The sequence below is a fragment of the Canis lupus genome, chromosome 16 (genome assembly GCF_003254725.2).
Source record: "Canis lupus dingo isolate Sandy chromosome 16, ASM325472v2, whole genome shotgun sequence".
Taxonomy (NCBI): Eukaryota; Metazoa; Chordata; class Mammalia; order Carnivora; family Canidae; genus Canis; species Canis lupus.
In genome coordinates this window covers 1,388,104-1,412,985 of record NC_064258.1, presented here as the reverse complement: position 1 = coordinate 1,412,985, position 24,882 = coordinate 1,388,104, and the positions used below count along the sequence as shown (strand labels likewise).

Genomic DNA, 24,882 nt, shown 5'->3' with positions numbered 1-24,882 from the left:
TGGTCTCTGTATACAATAGAATATTCCTCAGCCATTAGAAACGACAAATACCCACCATTTGCTTCGACGTGGATGGAACTGGAGGGTATTATGCTGAGTGAAATAAGTCAATCGGAGGACAAACATTGTATGGTCTCATTCATTTGGGGAATATAAAAAATAGTGAAAGGGAATAAAGGGGAAAGGAGAGAAAATGAGTGGGAAATATCAGGGAGGGAGACAGAACATGAGAGACTCCTAAGTCTGGGAAACAAACTGGGTGGGGGGGGGAGTGGAAGGGGAGGTGGGTGGGGGGTGGCGGTGTTCACATAGCCCCTTTGACTTGACTCTACTGTCAAGGGGGTGAAGGTCAAATTAACGATTTTCTTTTCTGTATTTTCAGAGAGATAGTTTATAGTTCTAGGATAGCATTTACTGTTATTTTCATTGTTCTACAATTAGCTATTAGAGTCTGCTTCCTCTATTTGATTTTTAATCCCTAGGCAGCACAGACACTGTTCTCCTTACATTTGAAGCTCCTAAAGACTAGGTCTTTACACCTGGTAGGTTTTTACCAAGTATTTCTTAGACTAAAGTAGAAAGTCTCAAATATAAGTTTCTAAAACCCCACAAGTAATAAATTCAGAAATTTCATGTGCCTCAGTTGGTTCTAATGATCAGCATTCAGCTAAATTTCAGCAAAGGAAGAAGAAAGGTCTTATTTTCTAATTCAAGATAATTTTAAATTATAAACTGGTATAGTTTTAACCTCTGGTTCAATACTCAGGGATGCCAAATAGTACTCCTTGAAGATTACTTTCATTATTATGAAAAGTAAATCAATGAGATCAACACAATTAATTAAACATTATGCTCTAGGAAAGTTAAAAAAAAGAGACAGAGAAATTTACCAGTTTAGGTTCTGAGTAGGTCCCAAGACCGATGATAGGAATGCTGTTTCCATCACTTAAGGGTATGCGGTGATTTGCAGCACTGAGGTACATCCTGGAGGGAGTTTGGGTTTCAAGTTTTTAGGAGTGATTCTGGATGCCTCTAGAGAAGTCTTTTAGAAAAGATGTTCTAGGGCCTAGTTAATTAAAGAAAGGAGAGCCAGAGGGAGGAGAAGTGGGAGGGAAGAGAGATTAGCAGATGTATTTCTCAATCTGTTTTTTTTTTTTTAGGTTGTTTTGAAAATCCTGAGCTTGTCCTTTGAACTTTATCAGAGGCATGTAAATAACATAACCCATTGACAGTTGATTCTTACTTCTCTACAAAGAAAAGAGGGAAAACAAAACAAAACAAAAAAAAGTCTAGTTGGTTTCTACCAGTGAAGATGCTTTCATTGCCAAATAACATGCCGGTCTCAAATTCTCTTAAATCATAAAGGACATTTATTGGTTCATATTTTTGAAAGCTTCAATCTTAGGGCTAGCTTCAGGTGAGACTACAACAGTTTCCCAGGATTTGCCTTTTTTGCCATAATCCTCCCACCCCCCACCCCCGCCCAGTGAATGAGCCTGGGGATTCTAATGCAGCAGGACTAGGAAGGGGTTTAGGATTTTATTACCTAGTTAAGTTTGGGAAACACTGGGCCAGAGAAATAAGTAATATGGCCAGGAACCAGTTTCTCATCCTCCAGTCCATGTCTCTGTTTCCTTCCCCCTCAGCCGACTTCCCCCTTATTGTTAAGATGATGCCTGGCCCATGGAGTGATGTGATTCCAGATACAGACTCCAGAAAAAAGAGATTTTTATTTACCTCATTGCTCACACAGCAACCTAGGCATGGTTTTTTTGGTCTGCACTGCCAATCATGATGGTCAAAGGAAATAAAAGATTAATCACCTGCAGATAATTAGAAGCCATTTCTAAGTTTAGAGTTAGGGTTAATCTTATCTGGGCAGAATTTGGAGATTGTTAAGGAAAAGGAAAGAAGTAGCAAGTAGAGAAACAACTAACCAATGTTTATTATGCCTTTTCTCCAAAAGATTGTGCTGTGTGTAAAACGTGAGCTTTGGACTCTGTGACCTCAAAGATAACCATGTTCAGGATGGTGAGAATGTGCTGAAGTTTGCTTATAATTCACTTGCTCTCTGGGGCCATCATTCTTGCTTACAGATACATAAGCAGCCGGGGGATATAACGATTTCAAGTAGGTTGGGGAGCATGGAACATGGGCCATAGTGGTCTTCAACATTGCAAATTGATCCAACAAATACTTATTGTACACCTTTGTGTGCTAAGATGCTGGCTAGTATATGTTTCTCTATTTTTATTACTTTTGACTTTTTTGGTGTGTAGCTAAATGAACTTCTTGGATATTTAGATTCATGATTTTCATCCAATTTGGGAAGTTTGGGGTATTATTTCTTCAAACATTCTTTTAGTTTCTTCCTCTCCTCTCCTTCTGGGACTCTTGTTTTATATATGTTGGTGTATCAATGGTGTCTCTCATAGGTGTCTCAAGTTTGGTTATTTATTTATTTATTTATTTATTTATTTATTATTTATTTTCATTCTTTTCTTGAACTGGATGATCTCAATGGATCTATATTCAAGTTCCTGGATTCTTCTGCAGGCTCAAATCTACAGTTGAAACCCTCCAGTTATTTTTTCATTTAAATGATTATATTTTTAATCTCCAGAATTTCTGTGTGATTCATTTTTATAATTTGTCTCTTTAGTAATGTTCTGTATCTGGTGAGATGGTGTTTTCCTGGTTCCTTTAGTTCTTTCCCTGTGACTTTATTTAGCTCTTTGAGCATATTTAAGAGAGTTGATTTCATGTCTTTGTCTAGTAAGTCCAATGCCCTGGTGTCCTCATGGACATTCATAATTTCCTTTTTTCCTCCCTGTGAATGAGCCATATTTTCTTGTTTCTTTGCACATTCTGTAATTTTTTGATTGAAAATTGGAGATTTTGAATATTGCAGTGTGACTGTTCTAGAAATCAGATATTTCCTCTTCCTTGGGGTTTGTTTCTGCTGCTTGTTTGTGAGTTGTTATTATTTGCTTTTTTTTTGACTTCTCTATTTTTGGCAAGTCTATACTGTTTGTCATGTGAAAGCTGTGTTTGGCTATCTTAGTGATCATGGTCACTTGGTGTTTTGACAGTTTCCTTTAATGCTTGCCTCAAAAAACCCTACAAATTCTCTTAGTGTTGCAGATTGGCTCCTTTGGGGGCATCACTTTGCTTTCCCACGCTGCTTACCATGTTGCCTTAGTCTTTGCTTCCAGCTTGCATAGAGCCTGAAGGCCAGTCAGAGATGAAAGCTGAGGGTGTTCTCAGGCCTTTCTGACCTTTTTCACCAGCCCTGAGAATATGTGTGGCTTTCATGATTAAAGTGCCCCCACCCCCACCGTCACATATCCCCTTTCCCAATTTTTTCTTTCTCAGGCTTTTCAGTCTTTTGGTCGTTACAACTAACTTAAGGCTGCCAGAGCCAAAATTTCTATCTTTTTTCTTCAAGTTTATATATTTAAATACTCTCTATGCCCAACACAGAGCTCAAACTCATGACCAAGATCAAGATCCGCATGCTCCACTGACTGAGCCAGCCAGGTACCCCTACATTTTCTGTCTTTAAGTACACAGAGCAAAAGCCTCCTAGGCAGCTGCCTTTGTCCCATAGGAATGCTTGAGTTAGGCAAAATAAAAGCAAGCCCTTTCGTGTTCCTTCACGGTGCCACCAGACAGGCTGGGACCTACAATAATGATTCTTTGAGAGTAACATCTCCATTGGTTCCTATGGCCCTAGCATCCTGTACCAGGAGTATGGGCTTAGTCCTCATGGCTGCCACAGATCAGGCTTATGGGGGATGGCCAGCAGGTCATTGGAACCACCACAGCCCTCTCTCTTAATGCAAAGCAGCAGCTTCTTTCTTCACTATGCTTATTACTGGTTGTTTTAGAGTCTTGACTATACTCCAAAGTTCTGCAAAAAATGAGGCTGACAGCTTTACCAACTCATTAGTTGTTTTTTTTTTTTTTAATAAAAGGACAGAGCCCTAGAGCTCCCTACTCTGCTACTTTCCTCTTTTCCTTTTTAAAAAGATTTAAATCTTAGAATTATATTCTATTGTCTGGATGTACCACATTTCTCTCTTCCGCCACCCTCTTGCTCACTTTCAGATTGGTGGGAGGGATACTGAGACACTCCAGTGGTACATGAGTTCTGCTGTCTCTTTCCACATCTACCTGCTACTATTTATTTTTCAGATTCCTGAAATAACTTTCACATATATATTTCACATTTTGTCACTGTATTCAGTGGGAGAGCCATCTTACCTGGAACTAGAACCCTCACATATTTCTTAAAATAATTTTTAAAAAAGATTTTATTTATTTATTCATGACACAGAGAGAGAGGCAGAGACATAGGCAGAGGCAGAAGCAGGCTCCCTGCGGGGAGCTCCATGTGAGGCTTGATCCTGGAATCCCAGGATCACACCCTGAGCTGAAGGCAGATGCTCAACCATTGAGCCACCCATGTGTCCCCTTAAAATAATTTTTAATTTATTACACATCTTGATTAAATTGAGGTGAATTTAAATATTGGATTGTTTTTTGAGTGTGAGAAATGGCTGAAATTACTCTTTATATATTGATATTGTCAAAATAAATTGACTTAACCTATTTTTATTCAATAAAAGAATTGCTTGTAGATTATTATTCTCTTTTCTGCTCTAAATTCACAAATGATTTTAATTATAATGGAGATTATTTTTGAGTATCTACTATGTCTCTTACATGTAATTTCTTATTTAATTTTCACAACAGGGTTCAGAAGAAGGAGGTCTGAGGCTTGTGGGAACAAAAATAGCTTTTCAAGAATTATAGAATACAAGATTATGACCTGACTGCTGGTACACTGTTCCTGCAATATTATAAAAGTCTCCCCATCAATGTTTATTTATAGTCTGAGTCATCTTGTAGGTGAAGGAATGCAAAAACTGAAAAATGGGGTTTGTCAGTGAGCCACAAAGACCCAAGTTAAAAAGCAGTTAGTTAAAAAGATTTATTTATTTAAGAAGTGGGGGAGGGGCAGGGAGAGAGAGAAAATCTTAAGCAGACTCCACTCCCAGCATGTAGTCCAACAGGGGGCTCCATCTCATGACCTTGAGATCACCACCTGAGTTGAAACCAAGAATCGGACACTTACTTAGCCCACTGTGCCTCCCAGGTGCCCCTTCTAATTTTTAAAAAAATATGTTTAATTTCTGTTTTGAGATTGGATTACTTACTACTGACATCTATTCAGGTTTACTAACTCTTTCCTCTGTCTTCTTTCCTCCATTCTGCTACTGAGACCATCCAATGAGTTCTTTTTTCTTAGACCTTATTTTTTAGGGAAGTTTTAGATTCACAGCAAATTTGAATAGTAAGTAGAGAGGGTTCCCATCTGCTGCCCTCACACAGGCTCTGATTTCTCCCACTACCAATATCCCCCACCAGAGTGGTACATTAGTTACAACTGAGGTAGTTGTTTGACATATTACTATCCACCAAAGTCCATAGTTTACTTTAGGATTCACTGTTAACATTGTACATCTATGGATTTTGAAAGATGTATAATGTCAGGTATCTACCGTACTAGTATCATACAGAATAGTTTGATTGCCTTAAAAATCCTCTGTGTTCTGCTTTATTCATCCCTCTCTCCTTCCTAATCCCTGGCAGCCACGGATCTTATTACTGTCTCCAAAGTGTTTTTTTCAGAATGCCATACAGATCTCCAAATTGGCTTCTTTCACTTAGTAATATGCACATAGGCTTGCTCCATGTCTTTTCATGGATTGGTAGCTTGTTTGATTTTAGTGGTGAATTATATTCTTTTCCCTCTGCCCCTACGGCCCTGTTAATGTGAAATTCCCTAAGGGCATTGGGCATCTTTGTGCATGTTTATGTGCCATCTGTGTACTTTCTTTGATAAGGTGTCTGTTCAGATATTTTGCTCAGTTTTAAATTGCGTTAGTTTATTGATGAATTTGAGTTCTTTGTATTATTTTAGATTGGATACCAGTTCTTTATCAGATATGCATTGTGCAAAAATTTTCTCCCAGTCTGTGGCTTGTCTTGTCTTTCTCTTCTGTGTCTGTGTCTCTTTCTTGCAGCAGAAGTTTTTAAATTTTCATGAAGTCCCCCTGAATCCATTTTTTCATTCATGGGTCGTACTTTTGGTGTTGTTTGAAAAAACTCATCACCAAACCCAGGGCCATCTAAGCTTTCTCCTATGCCGTAACCTAGAAATCTTATAGTTGTGCAGTTACATTTAGGTCTATGACCCATTCTGAGTTGATTTTTGTGAATGGCATAAGACCTGTGTATTTATTTATTTATTTATTTATTTATTTATTTATTTATTTATAGCTGTCTAGTTCCAGCACCATTTGTTGACAAAAGTATCCTTTATTGATTGCCTTTGTTCCTTATCAAAGGTCAGAGATTAGTTCCATTGATCTATTTGTTTATTCTTTTGTAATTATCTCACCATCATGATTATTGTCCCTTTAGAATAACTTTTGAAGTCAGGTAGTATCAATCTTCTGACTTTGCTTTTCTTCAATATTATGTTGGCTATTCTGGGTCTTTTGCTTAGCATATAAACTTTATAATTAGTTTGTTCATATCCACAACATAACTTGCTGGGATTTTGATTAGGATTGTGTTGAATCTACAGATCAAGTTGGGAAGAATTGATATCTTGATAATTTTGAGTTTTCCTGTCTATGTACATGGAATACTCTTCATTTATTTATATCTTTGACTTCATTCATCAGTTTTGTAATTTTCCTTATATAGATCTTGTACATATTATTTTTATATATGTGTATATTTAAACATTTCAATTTTATGTGCTAATGTAAATATTACTGTTTTAAAAAATCAAATTCCAAGTGTTCATTGCTGGTATATAGGAAAGCATTTGACCTCTGTGTCTTAACATTCTGTCCTACAACCTTGCCATAATTGCTTATTAGTTCTGGGATGCTTTTATTTGATTCTTTGGGATTTTCTACATAAATAGTTATGTCATTTGCAAACAAAGTTTCCTTCACAATTGTATATCTATTATTTCCTTTTCTTGTTCTTATTGTATGACCAAGGAGTTCCAGTAAGATGTTGAATAGGAGTCATAAAAGACATTCTTGCCTGATTCTGGATTGAATTAGGGAAGCCTCTAGTTTCTTACCATTAAGTGTTTGTTAGCTGTAGGCTTTTGAAGAGGAGCTTCCTCTACTCCTACTTTGCTGAGGGTTTTTACCATTAATGGGTGTCATAAATGCTTTCTCTGTATCTATATTATACTTTTTCCTCTCTGGCCTGTTTATGTGATAAATTACATTAATTGATTTTTGAATTTTGAACAAGTCTCACAAACCTGGAATAAATTCCACTTGGTCATCATATATAATTTCTTACACATCATTGAATTCAAACTGTTAATATTTTTGCATTAAAATTTGTGAGATATATTGATCTGTATTTTTCCTTTCCTTTATTTTTTTTAATAGATTTTATTTATTCATGAGAGACACAGAGAGAGAGGCAGAGACATAGGCAGAGGGAGAAGTAGGCTCCATACAAGAAGCCTGTTGAGGGCCTCAATCCCAGGACCTTGGGATCACAATCTGAGCCAAAGGCTGTCCCTCAACTGCTGAGCCTCCCCCCCAGGCGTCCCTGTATTTTTTCTTTCTTGTAATGGCTTTGGTTTTGGTATTACGGTAATGCTGACCTCATAGAATATATTAGGAAGTATTTGTTCTGCTTCTATCTTCTGTAAGAGATTGTAGAGAATCAGTACAATTTCTTCAATAAATGTTTGGTAGAATTCACAACTGAAATCATCTAGGTCTAGTGTACCTACTCCAATGGCATCAGCAGTGATGGTCCCTCTTCTGAGATTGGCAATTTGTGTCTTCTCTCTTTTTTGTCTGAGTAAACCAGGCTAGGGGTTTATCACTTTCACTGACTTTATTTTATTTTATTTTATTTTATTTATTTATTTATTTATTTTTTAAATTTTATTTATTTATGATAGTCACAGAGAGAGAGAGAGAGGCAGAGACACAGGCAGAGGGAGAAGCAGGCTCCATGCACCGGGAGCCCTACATGGGATTCAATCCCGGGTCTCCAGGATCGCGCCCTGGGCCAAAGGCAGGCGCTAAGCCACTGCGCCACCCAGGGATCCCCTCACTGACTTTATTTTAAAGAATCAGCATTTGGTTTCATTGTTTTTCTCTACTGATTTCTTGTCTTCAATTTCATTGATTTCTGCTGTAATTTTTATTATTTCTTTTATTCTATTGATTTTGAATTTAGTTTGCTCTTCTTAAAATTTATTTATTCTATTATTATTAGTAGTAGTAGTTAATATAATCTCCACTCCCCAACATGAGCCTCAAACTCATGACCCCAAGATCAAGAGCTGCATCCTCCACCAACTGTGCCACCCAGGTGCCCCAAATCTAATTTGTTCCTTATTCTCTAGTTTCCTAAAGTGGAAGCTTAGATTATTGATTTCAGGTCATTCTTCTTTTCTAATATTTGTGTTCAATGCTATAAATTTCCCTTGAAACACTGCTTTTGCTACATCTCACAAGTTTCAATAAGCTGTATTTTCCTTTTCATTTACTTTGAAGTATCTAAAAATTTCTCTTAAGATTTCTTTGATTTATGTGTTATTTAGAAATGTATTGTTTAATCTCCAAGTACTTGAGAGGTTTTCCAGCTATCTTTCTTTTATTAGTTTCTAGTTTAATTCCATTGTGGTCAGAGAGCATACTTTGTGTAATTTCTATTCATTTAAGATTGTTAAGGTATGTTTTATGGCCCAGAATGTGATTTTTTTTTAGATTTTATTTATTTATTTGAGAGAGAGAGAGTGTGAGTGCACAAAAGAGAGAGTATGAGCAGAGAGAGGGGCAGAATGGGAGAGAGAAGTAAATTCACTACTGGGCAGGGATCCCAACACAGAACTCAATCCGAGGACCCTAGAATCCTGACCTGAGCTGAAGGCAGATGCTTAACCAACTGAGCCGCCCAGGTGCCCCTAGAATGTGATTTCTCTGGGTGAATATTCCATGTGAGCTTGTAAAGTATGTGTACTCTTTTATTTTTAGATTACATAGTCTATAGACATTAATTAGATCCAGGTGTTTGGTGATGCTGTTCAGATTAATTATATCCTTACTGATTTTCTATCTTCTCCATCTGCTCACCTCTGATAAAAGGATGTTGAAGTCTCCAAATATAATAATGGATTCATCTATTTCTCCTTGCAGCTCTATCAGCTTTTACATCATGTATTTTGTGGCTTTTTTGGTTAAAAACTTTAGTCTAACTGTTGTTAGGTACACACATATCAGGAATTAAGTTTTCTTAAAAAATTGACCCTTCTACCATTATAAAATTCTTTCTTTGCTCTGAAGTCCACTTTGTCTGATATAGAATATTTGTGAGAGTATATACATATTAGAAAAAAAATCCAGAAACAACCAAATGCCATTGACAGAAGGATAAATGATTTGTAGTGTATTTACACAATGGAACAGTACACCTAAATGAAAATGAATAACAGCTACACAAAACTTGCACAAATCTCATAATAGAATATTGACTGACCAAAACAGTCCTAGAAAACAACAAATAGGGATCCCTGGGTGACTCAGTGGTTTAGCACCTGCCTTCGGCCCAGGGCATGATCCTAGAGACCTGGAATCAAGTCCCACATCAGGCTCCCTGCGTGGATCCTGCTTCTCCTTCTGCCTGTCTCTGCTTCTCTCTCTCTCTCTCATAAATAAATAAAATCTTAAAAAAAAAACAAATAGTAAGATATCTTTTCTATGAAGTTCAAAAGCCATCAGAACTAAAATGTATATTGCTTGGCACAGATATTCTACATTTCATGGATTGTAAAATGCAAGCTGAGGAAAATTTTTTGAAGGGGAAACACTGGAATGACAAATCAGAAATGAATAAAAATAGTTCCCTCTAGTGGAGATGGTGGTAGCTTGGAATCCTGGTGAAAGGTTTTGGAATAAAAGCAAATCCATGAGGATATATTTTTTACATAATTGCCACCTTGAAAGTACGTGTTTTTCATGTTTGAAAAAAAATAGATCATAATAGGAAAAAGGGAATCCTTAAAAATAGAAAAAAGGAAACAAATGAACTTGAACATATGTCCACTTGATAACATAATCTCAGAGAAAAAAAGAATTATTCCAAGTGAGCTTTGAACACAGAACTCTGTTCATCTTTAGTGAGATATAGATTAAGGATTTTTAAAAAAGAATAAATTTGGGAACTACAAATGAAACTTTTTCCTCTGTTAATAGTTTTATTTTTAGGAGTGATACTGGTATTGTAATTTTGAAAGTATTTTATGTTTATTTTAAGATAAAACAAATCAGTAAATATCTTCAAGTTATTAGGAACCAAGATTTTTAGTGTTGAAGAGCTATAAATACAAAATCATGCCAAATCATGTTAAATCTTAGTTGGATATTACCAATATAAATTCAAGTTAAAAATATATACATATATTCTGCACACTGAAAGAATTTAAAAGCAAGACATTCCAGCAGTGAACCTTGCTGGAGCTCAGATTTATGTATTTATGTACTTTTCTCCACTCTAGGGAATTAGGGCTCTTCGGAGAAATGGTTGAATATGGACTGGGTCTGGGAAAGGATAAGGTGGGCTCATCATTTCTGGATGTACCAAAGAGAAGCAAGCATCAAAGACTACTGGGGTGATATCAAAGACACAGAGGGGGCAGCCCGGGTGGCCCAGCGGTTTAGCACCGCCTTCGGTCCAGGGCGTGATCCTGGAGACCTGGGATCGAGTCCCACATTGGGCTCCCTGCATGGAGCCTGCTTCTCCCTCTGCCTGTGTCTCTGCCTCTCTCTCTCTCTCATGAATAAAAAAATAAAATCTTAAAACAAAAAAAAGACACAGAAGTCAGCTTGCTCAAGCTGCCACTGGTAAAATTTGGGGCAATTTGATTATCAAAAAGATTAGTGATTATAAAAACTTGAAAGAAATACAACTTTACAAGTCCAAAGTTACAAAGTTATTAGAAAAAAGGAGTAGAGGGCGGGGGTGGGTGGGGGTGACTGGGTGATGGGCACTGAGAGGGGAACTTGATGGGATGAGCACTGGGTGTTATTCTATATGTTGATAAATTGAACACCAATAAAAAATAAATTTATATAAAAAATAAAAAAAACAAAAAAAAGAAAAAAGAAAAAAAGAGCAGAAAAGATTTACAGATGACCATTGCAGACAATTATTATATAAGATACAACAGAAATTGGTAAAGAAAGATAATTAAATTCTCATTCTGCCTTTGGCAAGGAACGACAGTTTATGTCCACTTGATGAGAGATGACTCTTCTTGATGGAGGATGCAGGCGATTCATGTAAGAATTACAATATAACTATTTTGAAACTCCCATTAAATAATCAATTTGGGTGAATATCACCGTGCTTGTGAAACCTCTACTTCCAAATATATTGGGCAACAAGATAATTTGCACTGTACCAAAATATCACCCCAGGGAGAAGTTTATATCAATGTGATCTAGGAACTATCATTTTTTAAAAAAATATTTTATTTATTTATTTTAGAGACATAGGAGAGAGAGCACAAGTGTGTGAAGGGCAGAGGGGGAGGGAGAGAGACAAGTAGACTCTGCACTGAGCACAGAGCCCGACGTGGGGCTTGATCTCAAGACGCTGAGATCATGACCTGAGCCAAAATCAAGAGTCAGATGCTTAACTGACTGAGCCACCCAGGCACCCCTAGGAACTACCTACCATCTTAATGAAATAATCAAACTTTGCATGTACTAATACATGTTTTGTTTTGTTTAATTTTTTATTTTATATATAGAGAGAGCACAAGCTGGGGGAAAGGGAGATGGAGAAGCAGACTCCCCATTGAGCAGGGAGCCCAATGCAGGGCTCCATCCTAGGACTCCCAGATTATGACCCCAGCCGAAGGCAGACTCTTAACTGGCTAAGCCACCCAGGTGCCCCTCTCATTGTTAAGCAAGGATAAGGGAGAAGTTGTATAATATAATCCCATCTTTTCATAAAAAAATACCCCATATATACATGTTTACAAATATGAGCATGTGTGTGTGGGGTATGTGTGTTTGTGTGCATGTGATTGTGTTTGGATAAGCGAGTGTGAACCTGAATAAAGAAATTTACACACAGGTTGTTAATAAGGATACCTGAAAGGCAAGAGAAGGTGATGTTAGTGAGGGAGGAGAAAAAAGAGAAGGGAAAATGATGTATTTTCTAGAAAAGTATAAAATTTTATTATATAAGCTAAACAAAATCTCTAGATCAATGAGATAATGGCAATAATCTAAATTAATTAATTTACCCAATGCCTTGGCTGTTAAATAATTTTAAAATTTAATTTTTCTCAATGTTACATTAAGATTAAATAGAGGCTTGGGAGATATACAAAAGACGCAAATCAGCCTTCCAGATGTCTGAGATGAAGAATTCACTGGATGAAGTTAATAATAGATTAGACATTTCAGAAGAAAAAGTTAGCAAATTCAAAGCCATAGAGGAAGAAACTGTTGAATGTGAAACAGAAAAAAAAAAAAAAAAAGGAATTTTAAAAATAAAAATAAGACCGGTGAGCTGTGGGACATCAGTCACCCTAATATATGGGTAACTGGATTTGTTGATGGAGGGGAGATACATGAAACAATAAATAGTTGAAGAAATAATGGCCAAGATGTTCCAAATTTAAATAAAACTGTGAATCTATATATCCAAGAAGTTTAACAAACTCTAAGCACAATGATAATGAAAGAAAGTATTAACTGGGAGGACATAACAACCCTAAATATTTGTGCATCTACTAAGAGAGCTTCAAAATACATGAGGCAAAAAACTGACTGTCAGCAAAGATAAACTGACAAATCCACAGTTACAGTCTTGGTCTCAAAACCCTTCACTCAGTAATCGACAGAACACTTAGAAAATTGCCAAGGATAATGGCAGACTTGAACAACACTATCAATCAACCAACTTGACCTAATTAACGTTTACAACAAAAAAGAATGTACATGCTTCTCAAATACACATGGAACATTCACCAAGATGCCATTCATTAAGTGGAGATGAGGTCATACTATGTAGAGTGGATCCTTAATCCATTATGACCGGTGTTCATAGAGAAGAGAAGACACATAGAGAGACACATATGATGAAAGAGGAGGAAACCAAGTAGACAAAAATCATGAAGGGCATTTAATATTTGATTATAAACTCTAGCTGACATTTATAGAATACAACATCCAACTATTGCAGAACACATGCTTTCCGTGTGTACAGGGAACATTCACCAAAATAAGCCATGTCTCAAAAAATCTCAAAAGATTGAAAAACTACACAATACGTTCTCTGACTGCAATGGAATTAAACTAAAAATCAACAACTAAAAGATACCCAGAAATTTCCAACATATTTGGAAATGAAGAGTAATCTGTAGGTACAAGGAAAATTTACAATGGATCTTAGATGATATTTGAACTAAACAGTGAACACAAAACATCAAAATATATAGGATGCTGTTAAAGCAGTATTAATAGGAGAATGTATAACTCTAAGACATTTATTGAAAAGAAGAAAGATCTCAAATTAATGATGCAAGTTTCTTCTCAAGAAGGAGGGTTTTCAGTATTAGAGCAATTGGATGACTGTATGGACAAAGACAACCTTGATCTTTGCCTCACATCATACAGAAAAATTTATTTTGAGATGGATTATAGACCTATAGGTAGAAGGTAGAATTATAAAGCTTTTAGGAATAATAGGACACAAAAAGCACTAACCCTAAATAAAACATTTACAGAATGGACTTAATTGAAACGTAAAATTTCTTTTTTTTTAAAAGATTTTATTTATTCATGATAGACACACAGAGAGAGAGAGAGAGGCAGAGACACAGGCAGAGGGAGAAGCAGGCATCATACAAAGAGCCTGACGTGGGACTCGATTCCGGGTCTCCAGGATCACGCTCTGGGCTGCAGGCGGCGCTAAACCACTGCGCCACCGGGGCTGCCCGAAACGTAAAATTTCTACTCATCACAAGTCACCATTAAGTACATGAAAAGGGAAACCGCACAGTAGGAGAAAATAGAAACATTACTTGTTACAATACATTTCATGTATTTGACAAAGGATTTATATGCAGAGTATAAGGATTCCCATATATCAGTAATAAGAAAGATAAACATCCCAATTAAAAATGGACAAAAACTTGAAAAGGAACTTCATAAAGAAATATCCAGATGGTCAGTAAATGTATAAAAAGGTGTGCGGCATCACTAATCATTGGGAAATACAAATGAAAACCACCAGTGCACACCCACCAGAACAAATACAATTCAGAAGACTATCAGTGGCAGGTGTGAAGACGTGGAATGCCTGAAACTCTCATATTGCTGATGAGAGTATAAAATGGTAAATTACCTTGGAAAACTGTTTAAGAGTTTCTAATCAAGCTGAACATGTACAGTAATTTCACTCCTCCAAGAGAAATGTGTGCATTTTCACAAAATAGCTTGTACGGGAATGTTTATAGAGCCTTACTTCATAGTAGCCCTCAACAGGAAACAACTCCAAATTCCATCTATGGGTGAATGGATAAACAAATAGTGCTATATACATACAATGGAATATTACTTAGCACTAAAAGGAACAAAGAATAGATACAATCGATCCTTATTATCTATGGATTCTATGTTTGAGCATTTCCCTATTTGCTGAAATGTATGTGTAAGCCTAAAAGCAATACGGCGCTCATGACCATTCATGGACATGCACAGAGTAGCAAAAACTTTGAATTGCCTGGTATGCAGGTTTCCAGTGAGGATGAATAAAGTCATGCTGTCTCTTTCTGTCTCAGCCCTCATACTATAATCACGTAGTATTTTTGTGGTCTATTTAGTTCTATGTTTGTCATATTTTATGCTTTTTGGTGATGATTTCACTGTTCAAAATGGCCCAAGTGTAGTGCTGAAGGCTCCTAAGTGCTTCTAAGTGCAAGAAGACTGGTGTTCCTTTTGTTTTTTAAATATTTTATTTATTTATTCATGAGAGACAGAGAGATAGAGGCAGAGACAGGCACAGGGAGAAGCAGGCTCCATGCAGGGAGGCTGACATGGGACTCGATCCTGGGCCTCCAGGATCATGCCCAGGGCTGCAGGCGGCACTAAACCGCTGCACCACCAGGGCTACCCAAGACTGGTGCTCCTTACAGAGAAAATACATGTGTTGGATAAACTTCTTTCAGGCACATGGCTCATATAGTGCTGTTGGCAGTGAGTTCAAAGCTAATGAATCAACAATATGTATTAAATAAGGCATCTTTAAATAGAAACACACATAAGGCAAAGTATTTGTTTTGATTTTGCTTGTTTACATGTATTCATCAGTTGACATACATATATAAATATCGGTATGTTTGTTTATATGTATCGATGAGGTGAGTTAAGACTGAGACTCACAGGAATCTACTGCTGTATTTCCCCTATAAGCGATTTCCCCCAGAAGCAATGGCCCAGTATTCACTAATTCAGTGTTTGTGGAGAATTTACAAAACACCATTACTGGGAACAACTAAGGATTAGCTACATGCAACAACACGGGTGAAACTTATAGACACTGTGAACCATACACAAAAGGGTATGTACTATAGGATTCCATTTATATGATGTGTAAGAATAGCGAATCTAGTGGAAGTTGGAAAAATGATGTTGGGGAAGTACTGATTGGAAATAGTATAAGGACATTCTTTGGGTTGATGGAAATGTTTATATCCTGACGCGGGAGGTGCAAATTAAGATAGAATGCGAGAACCGGTTCTATTTAATAACTGCTTCCAACCCATCACTTCCAGGTTTGCTAGCTGCAATGTTCCACAGCCACATGGTGGCAGTGTTGTAGAACTGACCAAAATTCTCCCTGAAACTTAAGTTCCTGTTCTCTCTAGTTCAGATCTTTAGTTTCAGGTTGTCTTCCACTCTCCTTTAAGTGATTTATGGCCTCTTTTGTGACACAGCGTGAACAATATCCTAAGGTGAGGACCTCACATTGGTCAGAGGCAAAGCTGTGGTATGGCAAAGAATATCCTTATAGCCCGTGTTCCTTCCCTGGCCCTTCATGCCACTTCAGCTCCCTTCCTAAGGTCTACTTCTTGGGTACCTGAGGCTCTTAGGCTGTCAAATTCAATGACCTGAGCCTAATTTGCCTTTACTGGGAAAAGGGCACTTACAGGAAAATTCAAAATATAAAGGTGTATCATCTCCCTGTTATGTAATTTATGTTTCCAGAAGTAAAGTTTGGAAATGGGTTAAATACTTGTCAATTGGGAATAAAAAGTGCTTTATTCTGTTTAAGCCAGGATAATAGGTACAAAATGGAGCTGCTTATGCTAAGCTCCATATCACCCAAACCAAGATGTAATGTAAGTAGTGTTTTAGGGCTCCCAGAAATGGAACCAATCAGGAATCAGCTGGCCAGCACTGGTTAGGTAATTTGTCTGAGAGACCCCTGCCATCTCCCAAAGGACAGCATGCTTGCATAATTAATGGGCTTTTTTGCTTTGTACAACTTCCTTGTTCCTGCTCCATTCTGCCTATGCAAATCTTTCACTTTCTGTTGCCACTTGGAGTTCTTTTGTATTTGCTAAATTGGATGCTGCCCAATTCAATCAGTGTTTGCTTAAATAAAGTCTTAAAGTGTTTAATATGTCTCAGTTTATCTTTTAATGATCCTTTTTCAGTCATCATTAACAAGAATGCACTAGATCTCTATTGGAGGACTTGGGGGATTTTCGAGATCTGTTGTTACGTAAGAAAAGCAAAATGCAGGGAAGTGTACATAATACCACAATGATTGAACTCCCCTGTAGGTGTATTTGTATAGGATTATACAGACATAAAGAAAAGTGGGGAGGGCAGCCCCCGTGGCTCAGCGGATTAGCCCCGCCTTCAGCCCGGGGCCTGATCCTAGAGACCCAGGATCGAGTCCCACGTTAGGCTCCCTGCGTGGAGCCTGCTTCTCCCTCTGCCTGTGTCTCTGCCTCTCTCTCTCTCTGTGTCTCTATGAATAAATAAATAAATAAAATCTTAAAAAGAAAAGAAAAGTGTGGAAAGGTACATACCAGGCTGTTAATACTGTTTACTTGGGATGAGATGGGAGTACCAGGAAAATCAGTTAAAAAGACCTTTACCAAAAAGACTCAGGTTAACAACAGCATGGATAATACTTTAATTCTATTTACTTAAATTATATATTCTGTGTGGATGTGTGTGTGTACACACATATATATACATCAATCTATGTATAAATAAATCTAGTTTTTCTTTTCTTTTTTTTAAAGATTTTATTTTTATTTATTCATGAGAATATACAGAGAGGAGAGACAGGCAGAGACACAGGCAGAGGGAGAAGCAGGCTCCATGCAGGGAGCCCGATGTGGGACTCGATCCCGGGTCCCTAGGATCATGCCCTGGGCTGAAGGTGGCGCTAAACTGCTGAGCCACCCGGGCTGCTCAAATCTAGCTTTTCTTATGTTTTCTGCCTTTTATACTATGTCTAGACCTTGCCCACACTAAAATTATAAAAGTATTTTATTGCTATTTCTTCTGGGTAGCTTTGCTTTATTTTATACTTTTGTTCTTAGTCCATCTGAAATTTATTTCCATATAAGTTGTGTGGTAGGGATTGAATAAAATTTTATTTTCTCAGTCAGTTGCCTGAGAAGATATCCTCTAACTTTTTTTTTTAAGATTTATTTGTTTATTCATGAGAGACACAGCCTGAGATAGAGAGAGAGAGAGAGGGGCAGAGACATAGGCAGAGGGAGAAGCAGGCTCCTCAGAGGGAGCCTGATGTGGAACTTGATCCTGGATCCCAGGATCACGAGCTGAGCTGAAAGCAGACGCCCAACTTCTGAGCCACCCAGGCATCCCTATCCTCTAACTTTCTAAAAGGAGCTGTAGTGTATTGGCAGGCTGAGTCTCAGTGGCAAAGCAGTGTTGAGTATGGATTCAGAACATTATTGTGAAACTGCCTTATGGCACTGGAAGGGTAGGGATCAAGATCTCTGGAGATAGCAATGGTAGGGCAGGGCCAGTGTGACATGTGGCTGTAGCTGCTCGCACCTGTGTGACCCCTATTGTTCATGGAGGCTCCTACCATCTCTGATCTTCCCAAGATTGTAAGAGGTTAACAGATCTTTTTTTTATTATATTTTCAATATTATTTTTACTAGCTTGCTCTCTAGGTCTTTATAGTCCCTTTTCTCAGAAATTGAGAGACAGTGACATGTTTCCTTGGCTTTAGGCAGAGTGGCCCACTTCAGTGGCTATTCTCTATTAGCAAGCAATCATATCTATAGCCAAGGCTCTTATGACTTCCAGCCCTTTCCATCTCACTATCTGGCCAAGGCACACTTCTCAGAAGTCAGAAACAGTAATGCTTACCTCCTCCTTTTGTTTGATTCTTTATTTCAGTGCTCAGAGTTTTCATTACCATTTATTTCAGGATCCCCCAGGGCTGAAAGGACTCCAAAGTCTACCTTATAACACTGGATCTCTTAGAGAGAGATTGCAGATTCTCCCAGAAATCTTCTATCCTTTGCTCTACAGGAAAGAGAGAAAAATGACTGTGATACCATTTCTGCCTAAATAAGGATAATTTAAAGAAATTCCTGGGAGTGTCTTTTGTTATGCCAAAAAGCTGGGACTCTCCTTTGTTATACCAAAGACAGAACAAGAAAAATTAAAGAAGGAATGTCAAGTGATAGTAAAGATTTGATTTCATTCCAAACTAGAATCAGAATATAAAACATGTTAAAAAAAAAAAGTGACATCTGAGTGGCTCAGTGGTTGAGCATCTGCCTTTGGCTCAGGGTGTGATCCCAGGGTCCTGGGATCAAGGCCTGCATCAGGCTCCTTGCATGAAGCCTGCTTCTCCCTCTGCCTATGTCTCTACCTCTCTCTGTGTGTCTCTCATGAAAAAAATATTAAAGAAACATTAAAATAGAAAGAAAACTCTCAACGGATGACAGAAAGCCATTTTTGTTGTTATAGAACAAAACAGACAGGTGCATCTTTAGAATCTATTAAAACTATGTTGAGACAGGATAGATGGGATCACATGGTTGGTTATAATGAGAGGAAACTGTTCAAAGGAATGAGAAGTTATCAAAAATGCAAATCTGATCATGTAATCACAAATGGTTCAATACAGAAAGCAAGAGGGTACTTGGAGAACTTGGTGTTTGTTTGGGGAAGTACTAGGGTAAGTTCTTGAATGAACATGTATGAAAAGAAGACAGAAGAGGGGTACAAGGGCATGGCATACATTTTGAAGAGTAACAACAGGGATGCTAAATTCTAAATGTAATGAAGTCTTTTTTTTTTCTTTTTTTAAGGCTGTGGTGGTTTTACCAAAGAATCAAAGACATGTTTACAAGTATTAAAATGATCAAGAAAGGGATGAGGGATGTGCTTGCACTAGGAACTCATGGATTAATGTTCATGGCTTGATGGGTGTTATGGGTTGAAATGTGTCCCCCCAAAATATATGTCGAAGTCCTTCCTAACTGCCAATAATTTAAAATAAAATCCTATTTGGAAATATGGTCATTGCATATCTACTTAGTTAAGCTAAGTTCATACTATGTAGAATGGTCCCTTAATCCAGTATGATTGGTGTTCTTAAAAGAAGAGATGAGAGAGATGTTTAGGAAGGAGAATTCCACATGAAGACACTGACACATGAGGGGAGGATGCCATGTGAAAATGGAAGCAAGGATCAGAAATGAAAGAGGAAATAGTATAACTGATACCACAGGAATACAAAAGATCATAAGAGACTGCTATGAACAGTTATATGCTAACAAATGGGACAACCTAGAAGAAATGGATAAATTCTTAGACACATACAACCTGCCAAGACTAAATCATGAAAAAAGAAAAATACGAACAAATTACTAGTACAGAGATTGAATCAATTATCAAAAATCTCCCAACAAACAAAAGTCCAGGACCAGATGGCTTCATTGCTGAATTCTATCAAACATTTAAATAAAAATTAGTATCAATCCTTCTCAAACTTTTCCAAAAAATAGAAGAGGAGGGAACACTTCCAAACTCATTTTATGAAGCCAGCATTACCCTGATTCCAAAACCAGATAAGGACAGCACAAAGAAAAGAAAATGACAGGCCAATATCCCTGATAAACACAGATGCATAAATCTTCAATAAAACGTTAGTAAGCCAAATCCAACAATACTTTAAAGGCATGATATACACCATAATCAGATGGGATTTATTCCAAGGATGGTTTAACATTCATAAATCAATGTGATGTGGCACATTAACAAAATGAAGGATAAAAATCATATGATCATCTCAATAGATCAGAAAAAGCATTTGACAAAATTTAACACCCATTTATAAGAAAAAGTCTTAACAAAGTAGCTATAAAGGGGACATATCTCAACGTAATAAAGTCCATATATAACATAGCCGACATCATATTCAGTGGGGGAAATCTCTAGAATCAGAAACAAGACAAGGATGCCCACTCTCACCACTTATATTCAAAATAGTACTGGAAATTCTATCCCAGGCAATTAGGCAAGAAAAAGAAAAGGCATCCAGGTGAGAAAGGAAGAAGTAAAATTATTGCCATTTGTAGATGACACAATATTTTATATAGACAATCCTGAAGACTTCATTGAAAAACTGTTAGAATTAACACACAGGTTAGGGAGGGGGCACGATGGTGGAGGAGTAGGGTCCCCAAGTCACCTGGCCCCACCAACTCACCTAGATAACTTTCAAATCATCCTGAAAACCTACGCATTTGGCCTGAGATCTAAAGAGAGAACAGCTGGAATGCTGCAGTGAGAAGAGTTCGGGCTTCTATTAAGATAGGAAGGTGGAAAAATAAACAAATAAAAAAGCCTCCAAGGGGGAGGGGCCCCCGCGAGGAGCTGGGCTAAGGCCACAGCGAGAGCTCCCAGGGACAGGAGAGCCCAGGCATGGAAAAACAGGAACTTTACCAACCTTCCTGGATGGACAGGCACTTGCAGGGAGCTTGGGCAGGATCCCGGGAGGGGCGGGGATGCCCCCAGGCTCCTGGGTCACTAACAGGGGAGGGGCACCCCGGGGGAGAGCACGCTGCACCCTGCTGAGCTCCCTAAGGGGCTGGAGCGGCCCCAGGAGCAGCTTGGGCCGTGCAGGCCCCGGAGCCCAGGGCGCTGGGGACACAGCCCAGGATGTCGTGCTCCCCCTGGGACAGGCAGAGGTGGGGAGGACACAGGGCAGCCAGGACGCTCCTGCCACCAGGCACCCCGAGCTGTGCAGATCAGTGCCCCGCCCCCAGAGCATCCAGGCCCCTGCGCACTGGGAGCTTCGGTAGTTACTGCGGGAGCTGACTCCAGGGCTGGACAGCTGGCCACCACCACTGTTGTTCCTCCTCCTGGTGTCACCTTGTACCTGAGACTGAGCAGGGGCCTCACAGCTTAAACGGCTCCCACTGAGCCATGCACCTGGTGGGGGCGGGGCAGCTCCCCAGGGACACACACCTGATAATCGGCACAGCAGGCCCCTCCCCCAGAAGACCAGCTGGAAGGGGAAGAGTAAGTTCTTGACCAAGCAGTGCTGGAAAGCTCCAGGGGAAGTCGAGGGACTTACAGTATATAGAATCAGAGGATACCCCTCCTTTTTTTTTTTGTTTTTTTGTTTGTTTCCCCCCACTTTCCCCTTTTTCCTTCCTTTGTCCAGTACAACTTGCTTTTAGCCACTCTGCACTGAGCAAAATGACTAGAAGGAAGAACTCACCACAAAAGAAAGAATCAGAAACAGTACTTTCTGCCACAGAGTTACAGAATTTGGATTACAATTCAATGTCAGAGAGCCAGTTCAGAAGCACAATTATAAAGCTACCGGTGACTCTGGAAAAAAAGCATAAAGGAATCAAGAGAATTCATGACTGCAGAATTTAGATCTAATCAGGCTGAAATTAAAAATCAAGTAAATGAGATGCAATCCAAACTGGAGGTCCTAACAATGAGGGTTAATGAGGTAGAAGAAAGAGTGTATGACATAGAAGACAAGTTGATGGCAAGGAAGGAAGCTGAGGAAAAAAGAGAGAAACAATTAAAAGATCATGAGGAAAGGTTAAGGGAAATAAATGATAGCCTCAGAAGGAAAAATCTACCTTTAATTGGAGTTCCAGAGGGCGCTGAAGACACAGAGGACCAGAAAGTGTATTTGAACAAATCAAAGCTGAGAACTTCCCTAACTTGGGGAGGGAAACAGGCATTCAGATCCAGGAGATAGAGAGATCCCCCCCTAAAATCAGTAAAAACCGCTCAACACCCCAAAATTTAATAGTGAAACTTGCAAATTCCAAGGATAAAGAGAAGATCCTTAAAGCAGCAAGAGACAAGAAATCCCTAACTTTATGGGAAAAAGTATTAGGTTAACAGCAGACCTCTCCACAGAGACCTGGCAGGCCAGAAAGGGCTGGCAGGATATATTCAGGGTCCTCAATGAGAAGAACATGCAACCAAGAATACTTTATCCAGCAAGGCTCTCATTCAAAATGGAAGGAGAGATAAAGAGCTTCCAAGACAGGCAGGAACTGAAAGAATATGTGACCTCCAAACCAGCTCTGCAAGAAATTTTAAGGGGGACTCTGTAAGACAAAGAGGATGCCCAAAGAAATAATCCAGAAAAACAGGGACTGAATCGGTATCATGATGACACTAAATTCATAGCTTTCAATAGTAACCCTGAATGTGAATAGGCTAAATGACCCCATCAAAAGACGCAGGGTTTCAGACTGGAGAAAAAAGCAAGACCCATCTATTTGCTGTCTACAGGAGACTCATAAGGACACCTACAGCCTGAAAATAAAACTTTGGAGAACCATTTACCATTCAAATGGTCCTCAAAACAAAGCAGGGGTAGCCATCCTTATATCATCAGATAAATAAGTTTATCCCAAAGACTGTAGTAAGAGATGAAGAGGGACACTATATCACACTTAAAGGGTCTATCCAACAAGAGGACCTAACAATCATGAATATTTATGCCCCGAATGTGGGAGCTGCCAAGGATATCAATCAATTAATAACCAAAGTTAAGGCATACTTAGATAATAATACACTTATACTTGGTGACTTGAACATAGAGCTTTCTAAAATCCATAGATCTTCTAAGCACAACATCTCCAAAGAAACAAGAGCTTTAAATGATACACTGGACCAGATGGATTTCACAGATATTTACAGAACTTTACGTCTGAACGCAACTGAATACACATTCTTCTGAAGCGCACATGGAACTTTCTCCAGAATAGGCCACATACTGGGTCACAAATCAGGTCGTAACTGATACCAAAAGATTGGGACCGTGCCCTGCATATTTTCAGACCATAATAATTTGAAATCAGAACTAAATCACAAGAAGAAATTTGGAAGGATTTCAAACACGTGCAGGTTAAGGACCATACTGCTAAAAGATGAAAGGGTCAACCAGGAAATTAGAGAAGAATTAAAAAGATTCACAGAAACCAATGAGAATGAAGATACAACCATTTAAAATCTTTGGGACACAGCAAAAGCGGTCCCAAGGGGGAAAGACATTGCAATACAAGCATCCATCCAAACTCTGGAAAGAACTGAAATACAAAAGCTAACCTTGCACCTAAAGGAGCTGGAGAAGGAACAGCAAAGGAAATCTTCACCCACCAGAAGACGACGGTTAATAAAAATTCGAGCAGAACTCAATGAAATAGAGAGCAGAAGAGCTGTGGAACAGATCAACAAAACGAGGAGGTGCTTCTTTGAAATAATTAAGAAGAGAGAGAAACCATCAGCCAGCCTTATTAAAAAGAAGAGAGAAAAGACTCCAATTAATAAAATCATGAATGAGAAAGGAGAGATCACTACCAACACCAAGGAAATACAAACGATTTAAAAAACATTATTCTATTTTAATTACTCCATTTTCTCCATTCAAGATTCAGCTTTATTTCTTTTTTATTTAATTATCTTCAATGATGTTACTTCTCCTCTGCTAACTTCCTAGTTCTGCATATGTGTCTACATTTATATCCGTTTCTCTGTTTCTCTGTCAGTGCGCGTGGATACACAACATGATTTCAGTTCAGTTGGTGGTCAAGCTGGAGAGTCAGTGCCTCCTGTCTACTTACAGTTCTGTGGCTGACAGCAGGTTTCCTACTTCTAAACGCTCAGTCCTAAGGTTCACTAGATTGATTCATCACGCTGCCTTTTGATGATCACCGTCATATGTTTCAATTCTACATGCCTGCAACCACACTAATTCTTATTTTTAACAGTCAATGTTCATTCCCCCTTTTTACAGCATTATTTCCATATATATGTGTATATATATGTGTGTGTGTGTACACACTCACACACATACACAATTCTTGCTCTCATTTCACTCATACAGTCTGTACTTCAAGTAGAAAATTTTCATTCAGCTTGAGGAGATGTCTTTTGTTTGTTTTGTGGAGCAGATCTGGTGATGTGTTTTCTGTTTTGTGGGATATGATTCAGAATTCCTGGGTTTGTGCCTCCCTGCTCATGGGACACCTGCTTCTCCCTCTCCCTCTGCCTGTCTCCACTGATCATGCTCGCCCTCTCTCTCTCTCTCTTAAACAAATAAATAAAATCCTAAAAATTAATACTACTTCTAATAAATAACACACAGAGTGAGCATAAAGGTGGACATGCAGGCCTTCTAGACCTGGCTGGAGACCCCCTCCCTCGTGCCTGTGTTTGTTTTCTTCCCCTTGTGTTGCTGGCTGCA

General features: G+C 38.4%; 1 protein-coding gene across 11 annotated transcripts in view; it reads right to left on the bottom strand.

The window, feature by feature from the left end:
* The window catches only part of LOC112650929 (aldo-keto reductase family 1 member D1), a 128,042-nt gene that overhangs the window by 56,514 nt on the left and 46,646 nt on the right, over positions 1–24,882 (bottom strand). For 9 of the 11 annotated variants that reach the window (XM_049094989.1, XM_049094990.1, XM_035699703.2 and 6 more), the window contains 2 exons: positions 18,507–18,665; positions 891–1,066 (listed from right to left, as the gene is read on the bottom strand). In XM_049094989.1, the coding sequence (XP_048950946.1) occupies positions 891–983 (93 nt within the window). In that variant the 5' untranslated portion in view covers positions 984–1,066; positions 18,507–18,665. Of the gene's footprint in view, positions 1–890; positions 1,067–1,546; positions 3,331–18,506; positions 18,666–24,882 lie in introns of those variants that run through there. The other 2 variants (XM_049094986.1, XM_049094992.1) reach the window with 2 other exon arrangements.